This window comes from Hydra vulgaris, chromosome 15 (assembly GCF_038396675.1).
Source record: "Hydra vulgaris chromosome 15, alternate assembly HydraT2T_AEP".
In the NCBI taxonomy this organism is placed as follows: Eukaryota; Metazoa; Cnidaria; class Hydrozoa; order Anthoathecata; family Hydridae; genus Hydra; species Hydra vulgaris.
The window spans coordinates 53,586,352-53,610,412 of NC_088934.1; the positions used below are offsets into that span (position 1 = coordinate 53,586,352).

Sequence of the window (24,061 nt, forward strand, 5' to 3'; positions counted from 1 at the left end):
AAAAATAAGACCTCGCGCAAACAAAAATTTTAATAAACATTCTGCAGACCAGATATTTTACGGAAAAATCACTTATGTTTAAACTAATAACTGACTGACCGCAATATCTTTAAAATGACCTTAATTACGTCTTATAAGACCTCCTACTTCTGTTTTAAAAATAACTTTAGCGTTAAATCAATTTAGATTTTTTTAAAGTTATAAAGGATTTATTTTTTTTAATTGTTAAAATATTATCTCTGAATCCTGGGCATTGAGGATTACCCACTGGTCTATTCCTTATTAATCAAATAAATTTACTGGTGGAACAAATTCAATTTAAAAAAATATATTAAAATAAAACATAACTATTTCGAAAACCCTTTTAAAAAAATTTATGTTCTAGGCTTTAATAAACATTCTCGAGCAATAATTATGCATTGGCAAAACGTAGAGGATATAAAAATTAAAGCTTTACAGCACTAAATTTATATGTATTTTCAGATAAATTTATTTCATTTTATATCAAAGTAGGATGGCTGTGAAATACGCAAAAAAAACAAAACAAAAAAAAAAACACGTGCAATACGCGTGAAAACCTTTGAACCTATAACTTTTTAATATGAATTGTTCATTTTCGTTTGAATGAATTGGCTGATTAAATGCATTGAGGTTTTAAAAATAATCGCTGCATCTAAAAGTTTAAAGACATGTTTTAAAATATTCACAAACGAGGATTTTAATAACGGTACGACTTTAGGTAATTTTTTTTGTTTTTTAAGATTCTCCATGTTCTCTTTCGAGAACTTAACCAATTAAGTGCTAAAGTTCAAAAATTAGGCATAAGAATTTTGATCATATTCATTGGAAATAGATCTACTTCTTATGATTATATTTTAATGCAGCCTTAGCTTTTTAGGTCAAATACACCGCAACCTTAAAACATTTAAATAGCACTTTTTTTGTTTTTCTGCTGCGTGTCGCAATTTCGTACGGGGTTTTATCGCACTTTTTTTTTTTTTTTTTTACATATTTTTATCGAGTTTAGTTTAATTAACTTTCATACTCAAAAATAAAGTTGTTGTTTTTTACTCTAACTTAAGTAAATTTAGCAGATGTTATTAATGCAACGCATATTTATGATAGAAAAAAAAGCCTGTTTTATTGATGCTTTAAAATATTTATAAATATTTTTTATTGTGAGTTTAAAAAAAAAAAAATCAACAAAATTATAGGGCTAGTATGAAATAAGTTAGTCGACTAAGGTATACGAAGAGATATAATTTTGCCATATAAACAGTTACTATTTTATAATGTCCTTTAAACAATGACATTTATTTATTATGCCACTACATTAATGCCATTATTATTATAATTACATTATTTAAAAGACATTAATGTAATGCTTTAATGAAATATTTTAACGGGTTTTATTTAAATTATGACTTTTATTTTAAATTTTGACAATATATTATTTATTAATAAAATATTACATATATTTATTACTTTATCAATGATTGGCAGCAGACCAAGTAGTAAATTAAATTATATTTAACTATTTAATTAAAGCCTTTAATTAAATAGTTAAATTTAATTTAATTCACAAATTGGTCTGCTGTCAATCATTGATAAAGTAATACAAATATATGTAATATTTTATTAATAAATAATGTAATATATATGTAATATTTTATTATTAAAAATTGTAAAGCCTCAGTTGATGTGGCTAGAACAACTGAGGGTATAATTTTTTTTTAAATTTTTTTTTAATAAAAAAATTTTAAACTCTCAGTTGATGTAGCCACACTCCTTGCATATTTTAATTATTTGTGTTAGTTGATGTGTGTACACTTCTTGCTTTTTATACCTATTTAAGTCAGTCTATGTATGTGCTCTACCTATATATTCTACCTATTTAAGTCAGTCGATATATGTACACTCCTTGCATGTTCTTGAATGAAAGTGAACATATATTGAATGATTTAAAATCATTCAAAATTAATGAATGATTTAAATCAATCAATGTGTGTTCACTTGTTTGTGCTTATCCCTATATAAATTAGTTGATGAAACAAAAATGAAAAACAAATGAAATAATGAAAAAATATAAATAAAAACGTTCTGAATTATTAAAACAAAAAACATCCTAGTCTGTTAAGTTGGGTTTTCCTGTTAAAATGGGTTTTTTAAAAGATGACATTATTTAGTTAACTCAACTATTTTAATTGTTTTTACGTAATATTTACAGAATTTTGTCAACTTTAAACACAAAGAGTTATTAGGAGTCATTTTTTGCCATATTTGGAGTACGTAAGTGTCAAATATAAGGTATGCATATATATAAATATATATATATATATATATATATATATATATATATATATATATATATATATATATATATAAATATAAATATATATATAAAAAAACAAGGCTGCTGTGCGGAGAAACAAGTTGAGCGCAATACTACCAGGAATGTGGTGGGGATCAAACTCGGAACCTCTTGTTTATGAAGCGAGCTCTCTACCACTACACCACTACCGCATAATTTATTATTGCTCTGATTTTTAAGAATATTGAGCACTCTATTTGTAGAATACACTAACATAGTATATATATATATATATATATATATATATATATATTTTTTTTTTTTTTAGATTATTCACCTCCCCAAGGCCCGAGGGGGCCACTACAGTCGAGGAGGCTACTCATTTTTTTGTGTTTTTTATTTTTTTTTTAGTTGTTATTTGTGGTGCAACCCTCTCTCAACTCTTTAACTCCGAAACACGAACCTTGCCGAGCAAGGCCGCTGCGCGGAGAAACTAAGTTGAGCGCGGTACTTCCAGGGACGTGGTGGGAGTCGAACTCCGAACCTCTCGCTTACAAAGCGAGCGCTCTTACCACTACACCACTACCGCATATATATATACCGCATATATAGATATAGATATATATATATATCTATATATATATATATATATATATATATATATATATATATATATATATAGATCTATAGTTTGTTGGCTTTGGGAAGAGCGGAAGGAAAAAAGTGATTCTTACGCCAACATATACGTCACTTTTAATTACTTTTAACTTTGGTCCAACATTTCCGTGTTGGACGAAAGTAAAAACCATTAATTTAATTACAAATTAATCGTTTTTTAAAAAAACCACAAAAACGCAAATTTAATTGACCAGAATGTTTTTAAAAACATTCTGAATGTTTTTAAAACATTTTGAATGTTTTTAACAATGTAAACAATGTTTTTATTTTAATTTTTTTTAATAAAATGTTTTTATTTTTATTTTTTTTAATAAAATGTTTTTATTTTTATTTTTTTTAATAAAATGTTTTTATTTTTATTTTTTTTAATAAAATGTTTTTATTTTTATTTTTTTTACTGTAAATCATGCGCGGAGTGTTGCTACATCGACTATCTTATAGCCTGACTCGCAAGGGAGTGCTGCTACATCGACTGACAAATAGCCTGACTCGCAAGGGAGTGCTGCTACATCGACTGACAAATAGCCTGACTCGCAAGGGAGTGCTGCTACATCGACTGACAAATAGCCTGACCCGCAAGGGAGTGCTGCTACATCGACTGAGGGTTTGGTTGGGGCAAATGCGGTATTCCCAAATGTTCAAAAGAGTTAAATTCCCAATTTAAAGGTGAAAAATCTCATTCTCCAAATAAATTTTGCCAAATTAAAGTTTAATAGTAGTTTTGAATATTAGTGAAAATGAATTATTATTTAAAACTAATAGAAAAATAACGTAAAAAACTTTAATTTATTAATTAGCAGTCATGGTGCAGTGTTAGCGCACTTCTCTAAGAATTTAAGAATCCAGGGTTCGTACCTCACCTATGGGCAAGTTTTGAGACATTAGTTAGGAAGGATGCGTGAATGTTCTATTGAATGCTCTTCTGGGGTGCTCCGTGATAAGACCATAAGGACTTTTTGGGTACCTAAATAAAATAAAAAAAATTGTTTATATCTTGAAATAAAATTGCTGTTATTGGTATAACTATGCGATTGCTTAACTGCAAAAATGTCTTTTGGAAAAAATTTCTTGAGAATTAGAATTTTCCTAGCGGTTTTTGGGATTTTTTCGGAAAATTACTTGTAAAATTCATTTCTCAAAATTTGCAAATAATTTTTTCTATTGTATTGAGTCCAATCTAAAAACTTAACTAACTTGTTTGGTTTAACACCCACAAATGCCATTTTTTTTTAAATTTTGCCTTTTTTGGCTGAAAAGTTAAATAACTTATTAAGTCTTACTGCAAACTCTTCTTCAAGTAGTATATGTGCTTTGTCAACAAAAGTATTGAGAAGCCACCTACGTCAGATACTTTCGATCATTTTTTTTTGTAATTAAACCACATTTGTTATTGTTACTGCTGACATTTTGTATTTTTGTACTTAAATCCCTATATTACTTTAAAAATCGCCATTTAATACCCACCATTGAAAAAGAAATATATATTCAAAAGAATACTCTTAAAATGAAAGCGGCAATAATATATTAAGATTAAAATAAATCAAAACTATTGTTCTTAATAATAATTAATGAATATACACTGACTATTTTATAATATAAAAATATATCATTTTTAATATATCTTTGGCAATCAGAGCTTTATTTGTCGTATTGTTGTGAAACTAGGTCTAATTTTGTGTTGATTTCATATTTATCTTCAATTAATGTTACAGACGGTATTTTATTTTATTTTTGATGCTGTCCAATCAATGTATGCAGCGCTGCAGTGGAGTAGAAGAAGAAAAAATTTATAAAAAGAGGACCCCACACATTACTGGAACACATTTTGATCCTAGGTGGGAGGGGGGTAGGATTGGGAAATATTTTGACAAATTCCCAATATCGTCAAAATGCTGTATCAAATTTATTTCTGGTTAACACCCTGTATATTTGATTTTATCATTTAAATTGATACTTTGTATCAATTTAAACGATAAAATCAGTTTTGAATAATATTCAATAAATATTGGTTTGCCGGCCCAAAGTAAGGTATTTCGTCAATTTGAAAACTGTGACTGCTTTTGATTAACATATTGTGCCATATTTGGTTTTTACTTAAAATATGAGATATAGGAATTAAAATAAATTGTTAAAAAAATTTATCACTTTAAAACATAGCCAATAAAATTATTCACTTTCAAAATGAAAAAATCTGGTAAATGATGAATCTTTATCACTTTCAGAATGACCTCTTTAATTTTTTTTGTCATATAAATTTCCCTAATTTATAAACTACATTGCAACATTAAACTCTTAAATGTAACAAACACTTAATGAAAAATATATTTGTTCAGCACAACTGAACAACAAAATATATTTTTTCAGCACAACTGAACAACAAAATATTTGTTCAGCATAATAGAACAACAAAATATGTTTGTTCAGCACAATAGAACAACAAAATATGTTTGTTTAGTACAATAGAACAACAAAATATATTTGCTCAGCACAATTGTAAAACAAAATATAACAAAAAATCTGTAATGTGAATCTATGAATCTCATTATATTAAAACTGAAAATTCAATTCAAAATTCGTACTTTTTGAAGTAAAGTTAGAGTAACTTATCCTGATAGCTGCTCATAAAGTATGATAATTATGTTTAATAATCTGTACTAAATATAAAAAGCTATTATAAGGATTTTTCATATATGCCATCGAGCTCTAGGTAGAGAAAATTTTTTTTTTGCTTTAATTCAATCACCCCACTTTTACAAATTTTCCTATTTTTCTTATTTCTATTAATCTAATTAAATTCATTTCAATGATTTTAGTAAGCATAATCTAAAAACAAATTTGAAGAATTCTTTTATTATAGAATCTTTTTAAAGTGTAGAATCTAATTTGTTAAAATAATTATATTACCTGCTAATATTTTTTACTAAGAGCACTGTTTACTACCAATACTAATGTTTTATGAAATTGTTCTTATTTCTCTTGTTGCTTAATAATGATTTGCATAAAAAAGCATTCAAACTACTTGTCTGCTTTAAATCCTGAGATTTTTCAGGTGATTAACATTTTTTGAAAGAAAAAAAAACAATAAAAAAATCGCTCCTAAACAAAAATGCAAATAACCACTGTTAAATTTGGTAGTTAATAGAAATAAATAAAAAGAGTTTATGTTGTATATGTATGCTACTTGTTTTTAAAATGTTTTTATTCTATATTGTTTTTTTGTTTTTTTTTATACTGTACTTTAAAGCTAGACAAATCATTACAAAAATAACTACAAACAAAATAAGTTTTGTAAAAATACTTAGTATGGAACAAAATAGTCAGAGATTTGTTGCACCATGGGCTTCAGGTGAAAAGCTTCGCAAAGTTGAATCTGAGGTTCTTATTCCAAACTTAATGAAAAAAAAAGCAAAAGTTTTATGTCAAGATTATATGAAGGGTGAATATTTCGATTTTATAGTTTTTTTCCCACTACTTTTATATAAAAAATGATATTGTAATATTAATTATGAAATTTTTTGTTATTATTTTTTTCAAAAAATGTTTTAGCTTTTGATGCATGCTCTAAAGGAAGAGTGTTTTCTTTAATGTGGTCTTGTAAAGGCGAAGTCCAAGCTCTCAGAAATTGCATTAGCAATGAGTATGAATAAAATATTTATAAATATTTAAATTCAAAATTTTATTTTGGAAAAAAAATTTAAAGAATTTGTCCATAAAGTTTTAAATTCTTTAGATTAGAAAAACCTGATCTTTATTCTGAGGCAAAATTGGAATATTTAAAAGAGCGTGAAAAATTTCAGGAAGAATATGTAGAAACTGGAAATTTAAAAAAAAAGAAAAAAGAAATCAGGAAGGAAGAAAATTTATAAAGCAGAATCTAAATGAAAATTATTTGTAAAAGAATCATTGAAGAATTTGCTTAAGACCTAGAGCTTTTTTGTTCATGTTTCAGTGAAAGATTATTGACAATTAAAAACATCTTTTTCTCACTTTTTTAAAATAAACTAAACAAATTTAGCTCTTTTTCAGTTGTTTTTTTTAATTTATCCATCAAAATCTTTTGTCTGATTTTTTGAAGAATTCGTATTTTAAGGTTTATATGTTTTGCAAATTTTAAATTTTAATTTATTAATTTGAATTCAATTTTAATAATTTAAAGTTGAATTCAAATTAGAAAAAAAAAAAAAAAAAGGAAAATTATTTTATTCAGTTTAAAATAATTAGCACTTTAATTTATCTAGCTAATGATAAACAACCATTATCTAGCTAATGATAAATGACTATGTCCACATAATATGTATTTTATTTTCTTTTATAAATAAAAGTAGATGTATGATCAGGAAGTGTATGTGTGTCCGGTCTAGATTATCTCTATGTAAGTAGGATTTATTTATTGATCCTATTTTTCTGATTTATTTGCTCAGGTATTGAAATCTTTTAATATAGTTTCACTAATTGGTGTTGAACCCACATGTGTAAATGTTTTTGGTTTTTTTCAATTTGTAATTTAATTATAATTGAAGTTGTTACTATGGTAACTTCAGTTTTGTTTTTTATTATTTAATTATAAACATTTGTTAAAAAAAAGCATTTAAAAAAATCAGTCTATATACAATGCTGTTTACTATATAATTATAGTGTTTTAAAACTGTGTTAAGTTGCTATTTTTTGTTCAGTTTTTTAGTTATATTAAGATATTAAAAGAAAATTAGTTCCTTATTTTTTTTTTAGTTTTAGGACATTTTTAAAATTAAATAAATTATAATATTGCATTTTAGGTATAATTCTTTCTCTTAATTTGAGTTCCTATGTTTTTAGTTGGAATCATTGAGCTTAGTTTTTTAAGTTTTTTTTTTTCTGAAGTGAATAAAGATGTTACTATCAAGAACATTACTGCGTGCACGTCACAAATTAGGAATTACACGAAAATCTTTTACATATTCAGAAAAAACCACTAATTGGACAAGAGTCTATGGTCTGATTAAAGTTGGCTCATTTGCCACTGTAGGTTTTGCAGTTTGTGTTGTCCTTGCTATTGAAGAAGAACCTCCCAAAAAAAAACTTGTTATTCTTGGTTCAGGTTGGGGTGCTATGAGTTTGTTGAAATCTCTTAAGCCCGGTTTATATGATATTTCAGTTGTCTCGCCAACTAATTATTTTGTTTTTACTCCATTGTTAACTGGAGTTACAGTTGGAAATGTGCAATCAAATAGCATTATTGAACCTGTTCGAAAGCTTCTTACAAAAAGATATAAGAATACAGGAAAATTTTATGAAGCTGAGTGCACAAGCATTGACATTGAGAATAAAAAAGTTACTTGTCATGATAAGTCTGGTAAGAAACACATTATTGATTATCTATTATTTTTTTTTATTAGTTTTTTAAATTTTTTTTTCACTTTAATTTTATTTATATGGTTTCATTCCTTATTTTACAATGGCATTCAATAGCTTTGCTAAATTAGTCACTATCACTCATCAATTAGCAGTCCAGACCTGTAAAATATGGGTCTTGGTCTATTCCACACTGACCATTTCTATACTTATTCCTTAATTCATTTTTAGTAAATAGTTTAACTAGGATTGAATTAGGGTCGGCATTGCTAAATGCCAACTCTAATTTCGAGGGCTTCTATATATATATATATATATATATATATATATATATATATATATATATATATATATATATATATATATATATATATATATATATATATATATATATATGTGTGTGTGTAATATTTATTTTTAAAAATGTATATATATATTTATTTTTAAAATATATATATATAAAATATTTAATAACAAGCATGGAGTATTGCTACATCCACTATCCTATAGCTTGCTGCTATAAGGGAGTGCTGCTAAATTGACTTTGTTACAGCCTGCTACTACAAGAAAGTGCAGCTACACAGACTGAGGGTTTGGTTTAAGCTGACAATTCATCAAATATGTAATCAAATTTGGTATGTTTTTAAAAACATTCAGAATGTTTTTAAAAATATTCCATTCTTTTAATTTGTATTTTTACCACAAGCTGAAATTTAAATAATTAATTATTTTTTCAGCTATGATTTGTTCTAAGATCATGAAGGGGACTGAAGTTAAAATTTTTTGACAATAATTAAAAAGTTAAAGTTTACTGCATATTTTGAAAAATATGCAGCTTCTTTTTATTCTTCCGGGAACCACTTGAAATTAACTTCTTACAAAAAACCTTTAATCATAAATTAACTTCTTACAAAAAACCTTTAATCATAAATTAACTTCTTACAAAAAACCTTTAATCATAAATTATACTGTTTGCAGAGTAAAAAGGCTTACCATGACCTGTATAATACATATGTACAGGCTTCGGCAGGAATTGCAGGCTATAGCCCACGCCCGCCTCCATGCCCGTGCAAATCTTTTTGTTTTACTAGTTAAAAAATGAAACTATTTCATTCAGGATATGCTAAAATAATGGTGGAAAAAATAATTTTTGAATATTCTGATGGAAAAATAAAAATCGAGCAAGTTATTTTAAACAGCTATAACTGTTCCGTATTATTTTGTGTTATGTTAAAATATAAATAATTAGTATGTTAAAAAGTAGGCATAATATACATGTGATGCAAAAGAATTTAACACAATAGTCCAGGTTTTCAGTATTCTTTGGAAATTTGTAAACTGATACAAGAACTTTTAGATAATAAAGACAATTTCTTTTCTGTATAATCACTCATTTTGCATAATTGATTGACTAGTTTGTCATACTTTAAATTTGTTTAACTTGTTGGTTTTTAATGCACAGTTGTTTAGTTTCCGCGTTAACTTCCTGGTTTTTTTTGAAAAAGGCGGCAGTTTATTTATATATATGTATATTCTATTTGTATGATAAAAATAATACTATATGATTTCTTCATATTTTATTTTCATTTTTATACTTGTGCTCTATTTAATACATTTAAATATATTTTACAGCAATAAACCTGATTTATAAAATAATACTCCATTTAATACCCTTCTATTTGTTCTTTTCATAAAAAAATGTAAAAAAGTTTTTTTTTTTTTTTTTAATTCATATAATTCTTTTTTTTATACACGCCTATAATATATAAGAAAAATATATTTAAAAAGTATATATACCAGAATCTTGAAAAAATCCATTTGTACTAAGTCTCTTAAAAATTAAAAATTAGAATACCTCAAATTTTAACTTACATATCACATCAACATAACATATATTTTCTCCTAATTTCTGAAAAGAATATAAAATCAATTAGAGTTCATAAAAAAGTATGATAGTAAATTAAACGGAAAAGATAGTAATAATTAAAATTTTAGTCTAAACAGTTAAAAACAATTGTAAAAGAATAGAACTCTTTGTTTCAAGGTTTATTTAAAAAAAGATTTTAATATAACTGTCACTATATCTTTATAGCTTAAATATCGTGGTTAAATTTTTAAAATTTAATTTAATTTACAAAGCACAAGAAAAATGAATCCACTAAAGGAACGCAATAAAAAATGTTATATTTTTTTCTATTATTTTAATAAGACAATATATTAATACTCAAATAGATCTTGCAAAATTGCTACGTTCATTGCAAATTTTTTAAGCAAATGTCAAGATGCTTGAATAAAAAAATGTGATGGTTGCAAAGGTTGTTTTTCTGTCATTTTTTGCATTGCTTGCAAATTATTAGTTTGGTTATGCAACTGATAAGTCTGGAGAATAAGAAATAAAGTCTAAATAAAAGTCGAAAAACACAACCAAAACAAAAACATAATAACAAAAACTCACTAAGTAGAGCGCACACTAATAACTCTGAGCGAAAGATAAAAACTGCAAAAGCAGTGTAACTTCGAAAAACTATTATCTCAACTTTACAAGTATACAACTATTCGAAGTTAAAATTACCAAAGTCTTTTTAAATGACTCTCCTACTTGTTAATAAAGCGATTGTAGAAATTTTGATGATGACATTTTCATTCACAAAGAAGAAGAGATTTCTCTTCTTTGTGAATAAAAATGTCATTGTATATAAAAAATTTCTACAATTGCTTTATTAACAAGTAGGAGAGTGACAAATCATTTAAAAAGACTTTGGTAATTAAACTTTTATAACTATATAATCAAGAGCATTTGTTTTTATACTACATGAAGTATAACAGTTTTTTATATATTGTCATTTTTTAGAACGATTGATTATATTTTAGCATTTGAATATTGTTTTTTATTTATTACTTACTTAATTACTAAATTATTAAAAAAAAATTATTTTATTATAAATTATTTTAATATAAAAAATTATTTAAAGAAAAACATTAGGTTTTTTTTTGTTTTTTTGAAGTTATTTTTCTGTCTTTTTATCGCTAAAAAAATATTTATTATTACAATTAAAATTTTTACTATACCTGGCATAAGGAAGCAACAAAATTTATGAATAAAAAAAATTTCATTAAAACATAATAACTTTAATTTTTCAAAAAAGCTTGTGCAAGACTTTCTGGATAGGCGGCTCGCGTAGTTCACGAAGACGGGTTTAGACAGGTCATTTATAGCTCGTGCACTCATTTACTCCAAAGCCTATATATATCAAATATATGATATATATATAAAGCAAATAGCCTGATATATATATATATATATATATATATATATATATATATATATATATATATATATATATATATATATATATATATATATATATATATATATATATATATAAAGCAAATCGCCTTTTCGCAGGCAAAATGCAGCTTGCATTTTGCCTGCAAAAAGGCGATTTGTCTACGTGTTCAGCAGTTTTGCGTTACGCAAAAACTTTTATCTTTTAAAATATTCAAATTATCTTTTGATATCATTTATGTGACATTTATTCAGAAGAAATAAAGTCATAAGTAAAAGCATTTAACCGCAGTTGTAAACTAATAGATTTTTTGTTAAAGACGGTTTGTTTAATAATTTTTTTGTTGTTGTTAAAAATTAGTTAAAGAAAATAAAGTCTTTTAAGTTTTATCTTAAGGAATTAAATATATAAATTCCTTTCAAATATAAAAATTATTTTTTGTTATAGTAATTTAAAAAATGCACGATTTATTTTAATGTAAATATTTTATTATTAAGATATTTTGTTTATTGTTAATTCAATAATGTAAAGTTTTAATGGCGTTTGTTTAATTTATGAAAGTAAATTATGATCACAAGTATGTTATCAGTAACTGATAAATAATAAAAAAAAACTCTTTATTGTTTAAAAACATTATTAAAAAGAGTTCACAAAATAAATTAGAAAAAATTTATTAACAATTAATAAAATAACCTAAAACCAACTGTAAAATTATAAGAAAATAAACAAATATTATGTTACGTTTTATGAAAAAAATATTTTTTTCAAAAAAAATTTAGCTCATATTTGAAAAAAAGTACTGAAAATGAATTTTCAAATAGGATCTTAGATTTTATTTGTAACTTTTGTTATAGTGAGGAAAAGAAAACTGTTTGTATGATTTTTAACGTGTTAATAAAATAACTTTAATTACAATGCGGTACTTGAAAAGATGCCAGTGACACATAACTTTTAACAATACAATATATATTTGCTGAGTTGAGTTACTTTGAAATACGTTACGCGTTTTCGTTACGCAGTGAAATCTCGTAACAAGACCTGATATATATATATATATATATATATATATATATATATATATATATATATATATATATATATATATATATATATATATGGTAATTCTATTCCACACTGACCGTTCTTATATTCTTTTTATATCAATAGTTTTTAGTAGGTGGTAGAAAATAAAAAATGGGCTTAATAATTTTTTTTATTTATTAAGTTTCTATTCATTTTTATTAAATTTTATTTTAGACCATCCTCAGTTTATTAGGACTCGCCCCAATTATTAATTTTGAAGGAAATAAAAGTCTTTTTTTCCGGGAGAAAGAAAGTTTTTTTTTAATGTGTGTTAAAGCGTCGACTTAACCTGAGCACATTAATAACATATCTATACATTAATATAGAATCTCTATCCTTAAATATGCAAAAAAAAATTCACCCGCTGTTTTGATGTTCATAGAAATTTTAAGCTTTTTTTAAGATTTTTTTTCGTTTGTTAAAGTTTATTTTTAAAATACAAAATAAAAATTTTTTATTTTGTCTTTTAAAAAAAATTTGAACCATGGTGATTCGCTTTAAAAATCCTGCGAGCTAAATAAAAGTCTTTTTTTCCTGGAGAAAAGAGATTTTTTAAGTGACATCACTAATGTAGTACATTAGTAATGTACGTGATTAATTAACAAAAACCTATACATTTTAATAAAAGTTTAAAATTTTGAGATTAGTAGTTTAAGGGTTGTGAAAGGAACAAAAAAAAATTAAGGAATAAAAAGAAACAAATTTAACAGCTTAAATTTTTTTTTTTTTTTTTTTGCTGAGTAGGCGAGTTTTTTGTTGTCAATTTTTTTTGGTGCGTTGTTGACATAAAACTTGGTTTTTAAGCAACCAAGTTATAAATATTTATGTGTTTTATTGTATTTGTGTGTTGTTGACATCACCTCCAATTTTAAACTATCTGGTAATAAATAATCAATTTTTTAAGTGACATCATCAGAATTCTGTTTGGATTATGATTATGTTGTGGTAGCCATAGGAGCAGAAACTGCTACATTTAACATTCAAGGTGTTAAAGAGAACACGCATTTTTTGAAATCAATTCATGATGCACATGCCATTCGCAAACATATTATGGACTCATTCGAATCTGCTGCAATTCCTGGCCATTCAGATGAAGAATTACAACGGCTTTTGCATTTTGTTGTTGTTGGTGCTGGGCCAACAGGTTTTATTTTATTCTACTCATTCAAATAATTATAACAGATAATAAATTAAACATTAAACAGATTTAATAAAAAAACTTTGTCTTAATTTTTGATGCACTTTAGTTTCTTTTTAAATTAAATTTAAATATTTAAATTTTAATTTGTGACAAAAAAATTTGATTGAAAAATAATTAAGACAGAACAATTAAAATAAAAAACTGATCGATCAAATTATGTTATTGTTAACATTTTAACATAGTTCTTTTATTCATGTTCTTTTGTTTTGTTTTATTTATTTTGTTTTGTTTTGTTTTGTGGTTTAGGTGTTGAGTTTTCAGCACAATTGCACGACTTTGTAAAAGAAGATCTCCAGAAATATTATCCAAAACATTTAATTGAAAAAGCCCAAATAACACTTATTGATGGCTTAAAGAGGGTGCTTTACACATTTTCTGAAGATGTAAGTTGTATTTGGAGTCATATGAATTAATATTTTAGAAGATTTCACAATTTCTTCTTTTTATTCAGATAAGTAGTTATACAGAAGAGTTGTTTAAGAAACAAGGTATCAATGTGGTTACTAGTACTTTTGTAACAGAAATTGGAAAAACTAAAATAAGTTTGCAAGATTCACAAACTAAGAAACATAGTGTAATGCCTTATGGGTTATGTGTATGGTGTGGAGGGATCACACCAAGAGAGTTAACAAAAAAAGTCATCAATCAAATTCCTGGGCAGAACAACAAGTAAAAATTTATAGTTTTTTATTTCTTTTAATTTTAATGCAAATTTTTAATGCAAAAAGCCAACTCTGATGACTTCATACTAAAAAAACACATATGTTAACTGAATGTTTGCTGAAGATATATATAAAGTATTAACAGTGCCATGTTGCGCATAGATGTTCCTGTTCGTACTTTTGGTGTGCATTGCGGAGGCCACATTTGGAGCCCTTTCTTACTTTTTAGGGTTTATTAATAGTAAAGAGGCAATTGCTTGGGCTATTAAGCAATGTTTTGAGTACTATCTCAGGCCTTGTTACGAGATTTCGCTGCGTAGCGAAAACGCGTAACGCATTTTTAAGTAACTCAACTCAGCAAATATATTTTGCATCGTTAGAAGTTATATTGCGTCACTAGCGTCTTTACAAGTAGCGCATTGTAATTAAAGTTATTTTATTATCGCGTTAAAAATCATACAAACAGTTTTTTTTTTCTCACTATAACAAAAGTTACAAATAAAATTAAAGTTCTTATTAAAAATATCATTTTTATTATTTTTTTCAAATATAAACTAAATTTTATTTTGAAAAAAATAAAATTTAGTTTTTGTTTGAAAAAAAAATTTTTTTTTCTTATTTAATTTGTGAACTCTTTTTAATAATGTTTTTAAACAATAGAGTTTTTTTTTTGTTATTTATCAGTTACCGATAACATATTCGTGATCATAACACAGGTCAACAAAAAAAAATTTTTTTTCTGGTGCCGAGCAAACAATTTGTTTTTTGTATAGCATTTCTCATTTTGATTTCAAATATGCAACTCTTTTTTTACCATCAGGTCAAGTTGTAAAGATATTTAGGTTCAAATCTTAAGTATTTAGGGTAAAGTCCCTAATATTGTCGAAAAAAAAGTTATTTAAAAGTAAGTCAACCTGGGTCTCAAAAGAAGCGTATTTTCATAGAGATTTTAAAAATGTTATTTATTTGTAATAAAAATAAGTATTTTGTGTATTTTTGGTGTATTTGTTGACTTTTTTTTAAGAGTCTAGCATTTTTTTACATAATTTTTTTGTCAATAAATTTTAAGGAAAAATATTTATATTTTCTAAAATCTCTATGACAATACGCTTCTTTTGAGACTTAGGTTGACATACTTTTGAATAACTTTTTTTTACATATTTGAAATCAAAATGAGAAATGCTATACAAAAAACAAGTTGTTTGCTCGGCACCAGAAAAAAATTTTTTTTTTGTTGACCTGTGTAATTTATTTTCATAAATTAAATGAACGTCATTAAAACTTTACGTTATTTAATTAACAATAAACAAAATATCTTATTAATAAAATATTTACATTAAAATAAATCGTGCATTTTTTAAACTATTATGACTAAAAATAATTTTTATATTTAAAAGGAATTTATGTATTTAATTCCTTAAGATAAAACTTAAAACACTTTATTTTTTTTAACTAATTTTTAATAACAAAAAAAAAATTATGAAACAAACTGTTTCTTTAACAAAAAAATCTATTAGTTTACAATTGCGGTTAAATGCTTTTACTTACGACTTTATTTCTTCTGAATAAACGTCACGTTAACGATAATCAAAAGATAATTTAAATATTCTAAAAGATATAAGTTTTTGTGTAGCGCAAAACTGCTGAACGCGTAGGCAAATCGCCTTTTCGCAAGCAAAATGCGAGCTGCGTAACGCTTCTTAACAAGGCCTGCTATCTGTGCTTTGAGTCAAGTTCTTCAACAAATTTAAACATGAATAAAGTACCATAAACTATAAGCTTTTGATAAAGTTTGGCATGCTGGTCTTCTCCATAAGCTTTCTTCTTATGATGTATCAGGTAACATCTTTAAGATTATTGAATCCTTCCTTTCCAATTGTAGCATAAAAGTTGTCCTCGATGGACAGCACTCTTCTTCTTATTCTGTAAGTTCAGGGGTTCCTCGAGGTTCTATCCTTGGCCCTATACTCTTTTTAATTTACATTAACAATATTCCAGATATTCTGACATCTAAGGTGGGATTGTTCACTGATAAAACTACCATTTATTCTTGTGATAAGAAGTCAACACTCTCTGATTGCTTGGAGGGGGCATTTGAGCTTGAAAGGGATCTCACTTCTGCTATAGCTTGGGGCTCACAGTGGCTGGTGAATTTCAATACACATAAAACTCAATTTTTTTCAGCCAATCGTTATTGCAATAAGTTGGATCTTCCTATATTTATGAACAGTAATATACTCGATGAGTCATCTACCCTTCATCTTCTAGGATTAACTCTTACTTATGATCTTTCTTGGAAACCATATATCAAATCAGTTGCATCTGCTAAGGTTGCATCTCTTTATCGAGCTCAACACTTTCTTACTTCAGATTCTATTCTTTATCTCTATATATCTCAAATCCAGCCTTAATGGAATACTGCTGCCATATCTGGGGCGGATCTTCTATTGATGCCCTTTTTCCTTTAGACAAGGTGCAAAAATGCATTGTAAACATAGTTGGACCTGCTCTTGCAGCCAACCTCCAACCATTATCACATCGTCATAATGTTGCTTCTTTTTCTCTTTTCTACAAATACTATAATGGACACTGCTCTAAAGAGCTAGCGTCTCTTGTGTCATCTACTAAAATTCATTTTCGTGTTACTCATCACTCAATTAAGTCTCATCCTTTTTCCGTGACTGTTCCTAAGTGCTCCAAAAACTCTTATTCGACTAGTTTTTTTCCTCAAACATCTGTTCTTTGGAATTCGCTTCCTTCATCTTGCTTTTCTGATTCATATAATTAGCAATCCTTTATGTCTTCCGTCAATCGTTATCTTGGTCTACAATCTTCATCTTTTCTCTTCCAGTAACTTTAGTAAGATGTATTGTTGGTAGTACGCTATAGTTGGTAGTACGCTATAGTTGGTAGTACGCTATAGTTGGTAGTACGCTATAGTTGGTAGATAAATATTCGTGTGCTAGCAAGGACATGAATTTATTGAAACTTGGCTAGTTTTATAAATTTTGTTCAGGTACGAAAAATGTATCAACAAGTAATTTTATGTAATTAAATATATTTTTATGTAGTTATCAATTATTCTTAATTTTTAAGTGAAATTTGAAAATATTTTAATTTTTACATTTCAAATTTAAAAAGAAACAAAAAAAAAAATTAAATTAAAAAAAAGTATTACTAAGCTTAACAGTAGGTTACTTAGGTTTAACTTAAATGATATTGGTTTGGTGATACAGTGCTCACTTTGTAAACAAGAAGTTTTAATTTTGATCACCACTATGTTCTTGGTAGTACCTTGCTCAATTTGTTTCCTTGCACAGTAACCTTGTTTGTCAAGTATTTCAGAGTTAAATGGTTAAAAGATGGTAACCTCTTTAACTTTAGTGGTCCCTACCATCTTGAGAAGGTGAAGTAAAAAAAATTACTATTAAATAATAACTAAATATCAATTTCAGTAATTTAATTGTTATTTTGATTAATTCAATTGCTTAAGAAGCCTTTGTTTGATTTAAAGTGTTGAACCTAAAAATATTTTTTCAGGGTCAACGCTTTTTAATAAATGGTCGTCAAATAATCAAAAACTATTTGAATGTTTTTTCTCATACATTTATTTGTCAAAAGTACAAATTCCTTTTTTATTACATTCAGATTTTTAGTGTTCTTCCAAAAATTCAAAACAATTCTAAACATCTACTATGTTGTGTCTTTTTTTCGTTTGATATGAATATAAAATTTTCCTACATATTTGGTAGTAATGGTAAAATTTAAAGTTAACATTTTGATTTAAGAAAGATTGGTTAGTAATGATGTAGAATTCGAATTCAATTCAAATTTGATTGTTCTAATCCACATTCGATTCATTTACATGTTTCTGACCACAATCAAAGTAATTTATATCAAAAACAAAACTTTTGCTATTTCAACTTCATACACAAAGGTAACAACACAATGCTATCCACCTCTGAAATAAACCTTTCAGCAAACTTGCATAATGTTAATAGAGTTAACTTTGCAATGTTTCTACATGCAATGTTATGGACAAAAAAACCCTAATAAACCTCTATCCAACACCCAATTAAAGTATTACTTGTTTACCCTACTTAGAACTCAACTAAAGTATTCTTTTCCCACCTTTTTCAACTTTCAATGAAGATATTTCAAATATACTTTATTTAAATTTCAATTAAGAAATTTTTTGTTTTCTATATAATAGAATGACCCACAAATAGCATAAATATTTTTATTTTATAAATATTAATATAGTTATTGAAACAATCCGTACAAAAAACTGGCAAATTACCAGTAATTTATTGTAATTTACCGATGGATTTACTTAAATGAAATTTAGGTAAATAGTATTATATTGTCTTTGTTGATAGTATTTAAAAATAGATTGCTTCTTCAGAATCGATAGATTCGTAGATTGCTATGGCTTCTTCAGAAAAATAAAATAAAAAACTAAGAATAATAATAAAAAAAAGATTTCTTCCCCAACCTAAACTTTCAGTTGATGTACCCATTTAGTCAGTCCTTGTCTGTACTGCAACAGGCTATATCAGTATAATATCAGATTGCTTATCTAAACAGACAATATAAGATATATATATATATATATATATACATATATATATATATATATATATATATATATATATATATATATATATATATATATATTATATATATATATATATATATATATACATATATATATATATATATACAACCCTCGGAATAAGCATTAAAACATCATATACGGTATCATACTATTTATTTCTTTTTTCAGGTAATATTTCGGTTCATATAGTGAGAGCCATTACCAAACTGAAAAAACCTGAACGGTTTTTTCAGTTTGATAATGGCTCTCACTATATGAGCCGAAATATTACGTGAAAAAAGAAATAAATAGTATGATACCGTATGTGATGTTAGGAATGCTTATAATATTATTACACATACTGCTAAAGATGTCACTTAAATCTTATATATATATTTATATATATATATATATATATATATCTTATATATTTATATATACCTTATATATAAATATGTAAAATATATTTTATATATATATGTGTATATATATATATATATATATATATATATATATATATATATATATATATATATATATATATATATATATATATAAACTCACTTTTTTTGCTATCTAATTATTTTGTATCTAATTCGATACAGGTTTTTTAGAAAAAGAAGAAAATAAATGAAGAGTAATGAATGAAAAGATTGCTGCCCCATGCCAAACCCTCAGTCGATGTAGCAGCACTCCATTGCGAGTCAGACTATTTGTCAGTCGATGTATGTACTCAAGCCCCCGGCAGCAGGCTATTTCATTATGGCGTCACACTGCTCACTTACATCAGCAGTATAAGATATATATGTGTGTTTATATATATATATATATATATATATATATATATATATATATATATATATATATATATATATATATATATATATATATATATATATATATATAATGCGGTAGTGGTGTAGTGGTAGAGCACTCTCTTCATAAGCAAGAGGTTCTGAGTTCAATCCCCACCACGTCCCTGGAGTACCGCGCTCAACTCGTTTCTCCACGCAGTGGCTTTGTTTGTCAAGGTTCATGTTTTGGAGTTATAGAGTTGAGAAAGGGTTATACCACAAACAAGTAGCCTCCTTGTCTGTAGTGGCCCCCTCAGCCTTGAGGAGGTGAATTAACAAAAAAATATATATATAGTTATGTTATAAAAGTAAACTAAGTAAATTTCTTGAAATAGAATGGGGCTTTTGACAGATGGTCATTTGAAAGTTAAAAACACATCTAATGTATTTGCTCTTGGTGATTGTGCTGTGGTACAATATACAAAAATATCAGATTATATTGAAATGTTGTATGACACTGAAATTAAAAGTGACAAAAGTTTATCTCAGTTTGAAGGTATTAAAAATTTTTTTTATATTTTTTAAAAAAATTTATTTTATAAGTTAAAAGAACATATTTTTTTTAAACAATGTTTAATATATTTTTAACATGAAAAAATTTCTTAGAACTTATCGAAAAAGGTAGAATAAAGTATCCACATCTTAGCTACCATTTTAAAGAACTTAAAAAGTAAGATGTTTTGTTATTAAAATAAATTATGAATCATTAAAATTTTAACGTATTTTAAATTTTTTATTATTTATTGGGGCTTGAGAATAAATTCTCCTATCGTTGGAGTAGCCCTGCTCTCAATTGTTTTGTTCTAATAATATTTACATGATATGATATTAAAAAAGAAAAAGCAAATAAAAATTATTTTTTTATTTATATTACAATTTATTTCAAAAATTAATTTATTCTTATATTCAACTTTTAGCTTTTTTATTGGTAGCTAATTACGAATGAATTATATTGCTAGCTAATTACGAATGAATTATATTGCTAGCTAATTACGAATGAACTATATTGCTAGCTAATTACGAATGAATTATATTGCTAGCTAATTACGAATGAATTATATTGCTAGCTAATCACGAATGAATTATATTGCTAGCTAATTACGAATGAATTATATTGCTAGCTAATTACGAATGAATTATATTGCTAGCTAATTACGAATGAATTATATTGCTAGCTAATTACGAATGAATTATATTGCTAGCTAATTACGAATGAATTATATTGCTAGCTAATTACGAATGAATTATATTGCTAGCTAATTACGAATGAATTATATTGCTAGCTAATCACGAATGAATTATATTGCTAGCTAATTACGAATGAATTATATTGCTAGCTAATCACGAATGAATTATATTGCTAGCTAATCACGAATGAATTATATTGCTAGCTAATTACGAATGAATTATATTGCTAGCTAATCACGAATGAATTATAACATGATGTTTACTATAATAGTTATTTATAAAAATCTTTACATATATTGTTATTACACATTATATTTATAATAATATAGTTACAATAAGTATAATATTAAAAAAGGAAAGCAACATATATATCAAATAGATATAATAAATATAAAAGAAAAGGAAGCAAACAGATATATATATATATATATATATATATATATATATATATATATATATATATATATATATATATATATATAGTTGCATTTAAATCAGATACATGAAAACCTTTCAAAAAACATTCCAACCTTTCCAGCGTTGCTAAGGTTTGTTTGACTCCTTAAAAAAAAATTTTCTACAATTATTTCTGCCATCTTCTACAAACTCGTTCACAGAAAGTAGACTAGTACTCTCGAGTCCTTAATACAAGGCGGGAGGGGGGAAATTTCAGTCCAGATCTAATAAAAATGGGTGTGGGGTGGGAAATTTTTTATGTTACAATATAAGTATTTTTTATAAAAAATTTTTATAGCCTGTTTACACTGAAAGTTTTTGTTTTTATTGGTGACTGAAATAATTATTTTGTAGTTTTTAAGGCCGATTTTCACTGAATTTTTTTTTTTTTTTTTTTTTTTTTTTTTTTTAGTTTCAAGATAAAGTTTTTGTTGATAACAAGTAAAAATTAATAAACGGGAGGTCTTAAGCCCCCCTCCCTTTTGTTAAAGATTCGAGAGTACATTTCTACTTTACTAGAAATATATACAATGGAAAACTAAGTGTAACATTTTATAAAATCCAGAAGTATGTTAAGCATTCCTAAGGTGTAATACAGTTAAAAAAATTTGTTATTTTTTATGATATTCTTCTATGGAAAAAAGAGGGCATTGACAACCCTAATAAACGTTCATAATCTTTTGACATATTTGCTCAAAGTAAGATTTCAAGTAAAAGTTATTTTATTATTATTATATTAAAATAGAAATATAATTATATTAAAATAGAAATTTTATTTTATTCCAACTGTGTAATCTAAAAACAAATAATTTTTACTTGAAGTCTTACTTTGAGTAAATATGACAAAAGATTATGAATGTTTATTAATGTTGTCAATGCCCTCTTTTTTCCATAGAAAAGGACAGTGGTAAACTAATTAAAATTAAAATTTTTATTACGAATATTGGCTAAATATTGAGAAGTAAGTTGGCTACGCTACATTTATTATTAATTGATAATAATAATAACATATCCCCTTAACTTAATTTTTAGGCTATACAATTCTAAAGTTTTGAAACTTGAAAGTGAAGGAAGTATATCATTAAAAGATCTTCATAGTCTAGCAAAAATTGTGGACTCAAAAAAAACTTCTTTAGCACCGACAGCTCAGGTGGCATATCAGGAAGGAATGTACTTAGGTAAGAATATCAGAAAGGAGTGTACTTAGGTAAGAATATCAGGAAGGAGTGTACTTAGGTAAGAATATCAGGAAGACTTAGGTAAGAATAAGGAGTGTACTTAAGTAAATTAGGAATTTACTTTTATAATAAGTCATCATATTAGGAAAAAGGTTTAAAATTTAAAGGTTAAGTACTTGTTATATATTATACTTGTTCGTTGATTTATTATTTACCTTATTGTTCGTTGATTATTTATTTATTTTATTAATTATAGTTTGCATACTTAATTATTTACTTTGATTTGTTTTGTTAATTATTGTTTTTTTACTTATACTCTCAGGAAAGCTGCTGAATGAACCTGAAATGTTAGATAATGAAGATTCATTTGTGTCTGCTGATCCCTTTCTTTATAACCACTTAGGAACGTTTGTTTATGTAGGAAACAATCAAGCTGTTTTAGAGTCCCCTAAAATTGGCGATTTTAAAGGTTATTCTGCTTTTTGGATGTGGAAGGGAGTCTATGCAAGTAAATGCATCAGTCTACGAATGCGCTGTTATGTAATATTTGATTGGATGAAGTCTTATGTGTTTGGAAGAGATATTTGTCGCAGTTAGTTTTTGTAGCTAAATATTTATGCGTTCATGCATTTAAAGGCATTTATTTTGGCGCCTTTTTTTTTCTTTTTTTTTTTACATAATTTTAAATGTAAAAAAATTTGCATATTTTATATTTAACTTATTGTTTTTACACATTTAACTTATTTTAAAATTTACTGTATATTGTGATTAAGTATTATATATATATGTTATATTTATATGTATATGTTGTATATACGTATTTTATTTAAAGCATTACAAAATAGTTGCAGAGTATGTTTTTTTACAAGATATTTAAAATCAGTTGATGAAATTTTGAATTGCTTATTTGATACCGTTCTGACAACTATACCTTAACTATACCTCACCTAACAGAGCCGACGACACCGGGGGAGCGGGAGGGCGGCATTGCCCACCCCACACGCACTTTTTTTTTAAAGGACTTTTTTTTTTTGTTTTGAGAAATTTCTAGATATAGAGGATTTTATTTAAAAATTGAAGATTACGCCCTCTCACTTTGGAACCCGTGTCGTCGGCCCTGCCTAACTATTGACAATATCTGACATCTTTTTAACATAAACAAAAGAATAATTCATGAAACTAGTTTAAGATATGAAACGTAATACAAAGATATTGATGACACAGATGTGCAATGA

The 24,061-nt window shown here is 25.9% G+C and overlaps 1 protein-coding gene across 2 annotated transcripts; it reads left to right on the forward strand.

Annotated features, from left to right (window-relative positions):
* The first annotated feature begins 625 nt into the window (after positions 1-625).
* On the forward strand, positions 626-23,718 carry LOC100215618 (uncharacterized). Of its 2 annotated transcripts, none has more exons than XM_065820284.1 (9): positions 626-739; positions 7,850-8,321; positions 13,595-13,834; positions 14,138-14,274; positions 14,343-14,560; positions 20,340-20,500; positions 20,611-20,674; positions 22,681-22,826; positions 23,149-23,718. In XM_065820284.1, exons 2-9 carry the CDS (start codon positions 7,859-7,861, stop codon positions 23,421-23,423), a joined length of 1,704 nt encoding a protein of 567 aa, XP_065676356.1. In that variant the 5' UTR covers positions 626-739; positions 7,850-7,858; the 3' UTR covers positions 23,424-23,718. The 2 variants fall into 2 exon arrangements, with proteins under 2 accessions (XP_065676356.1, XP_065676357.1); XM_065820285.1 differs by having other exon boundaries at positions 626-727.
* The last annotated feature ends 343 nt before the right edge of the window (positions 23,719-24,061 follow it).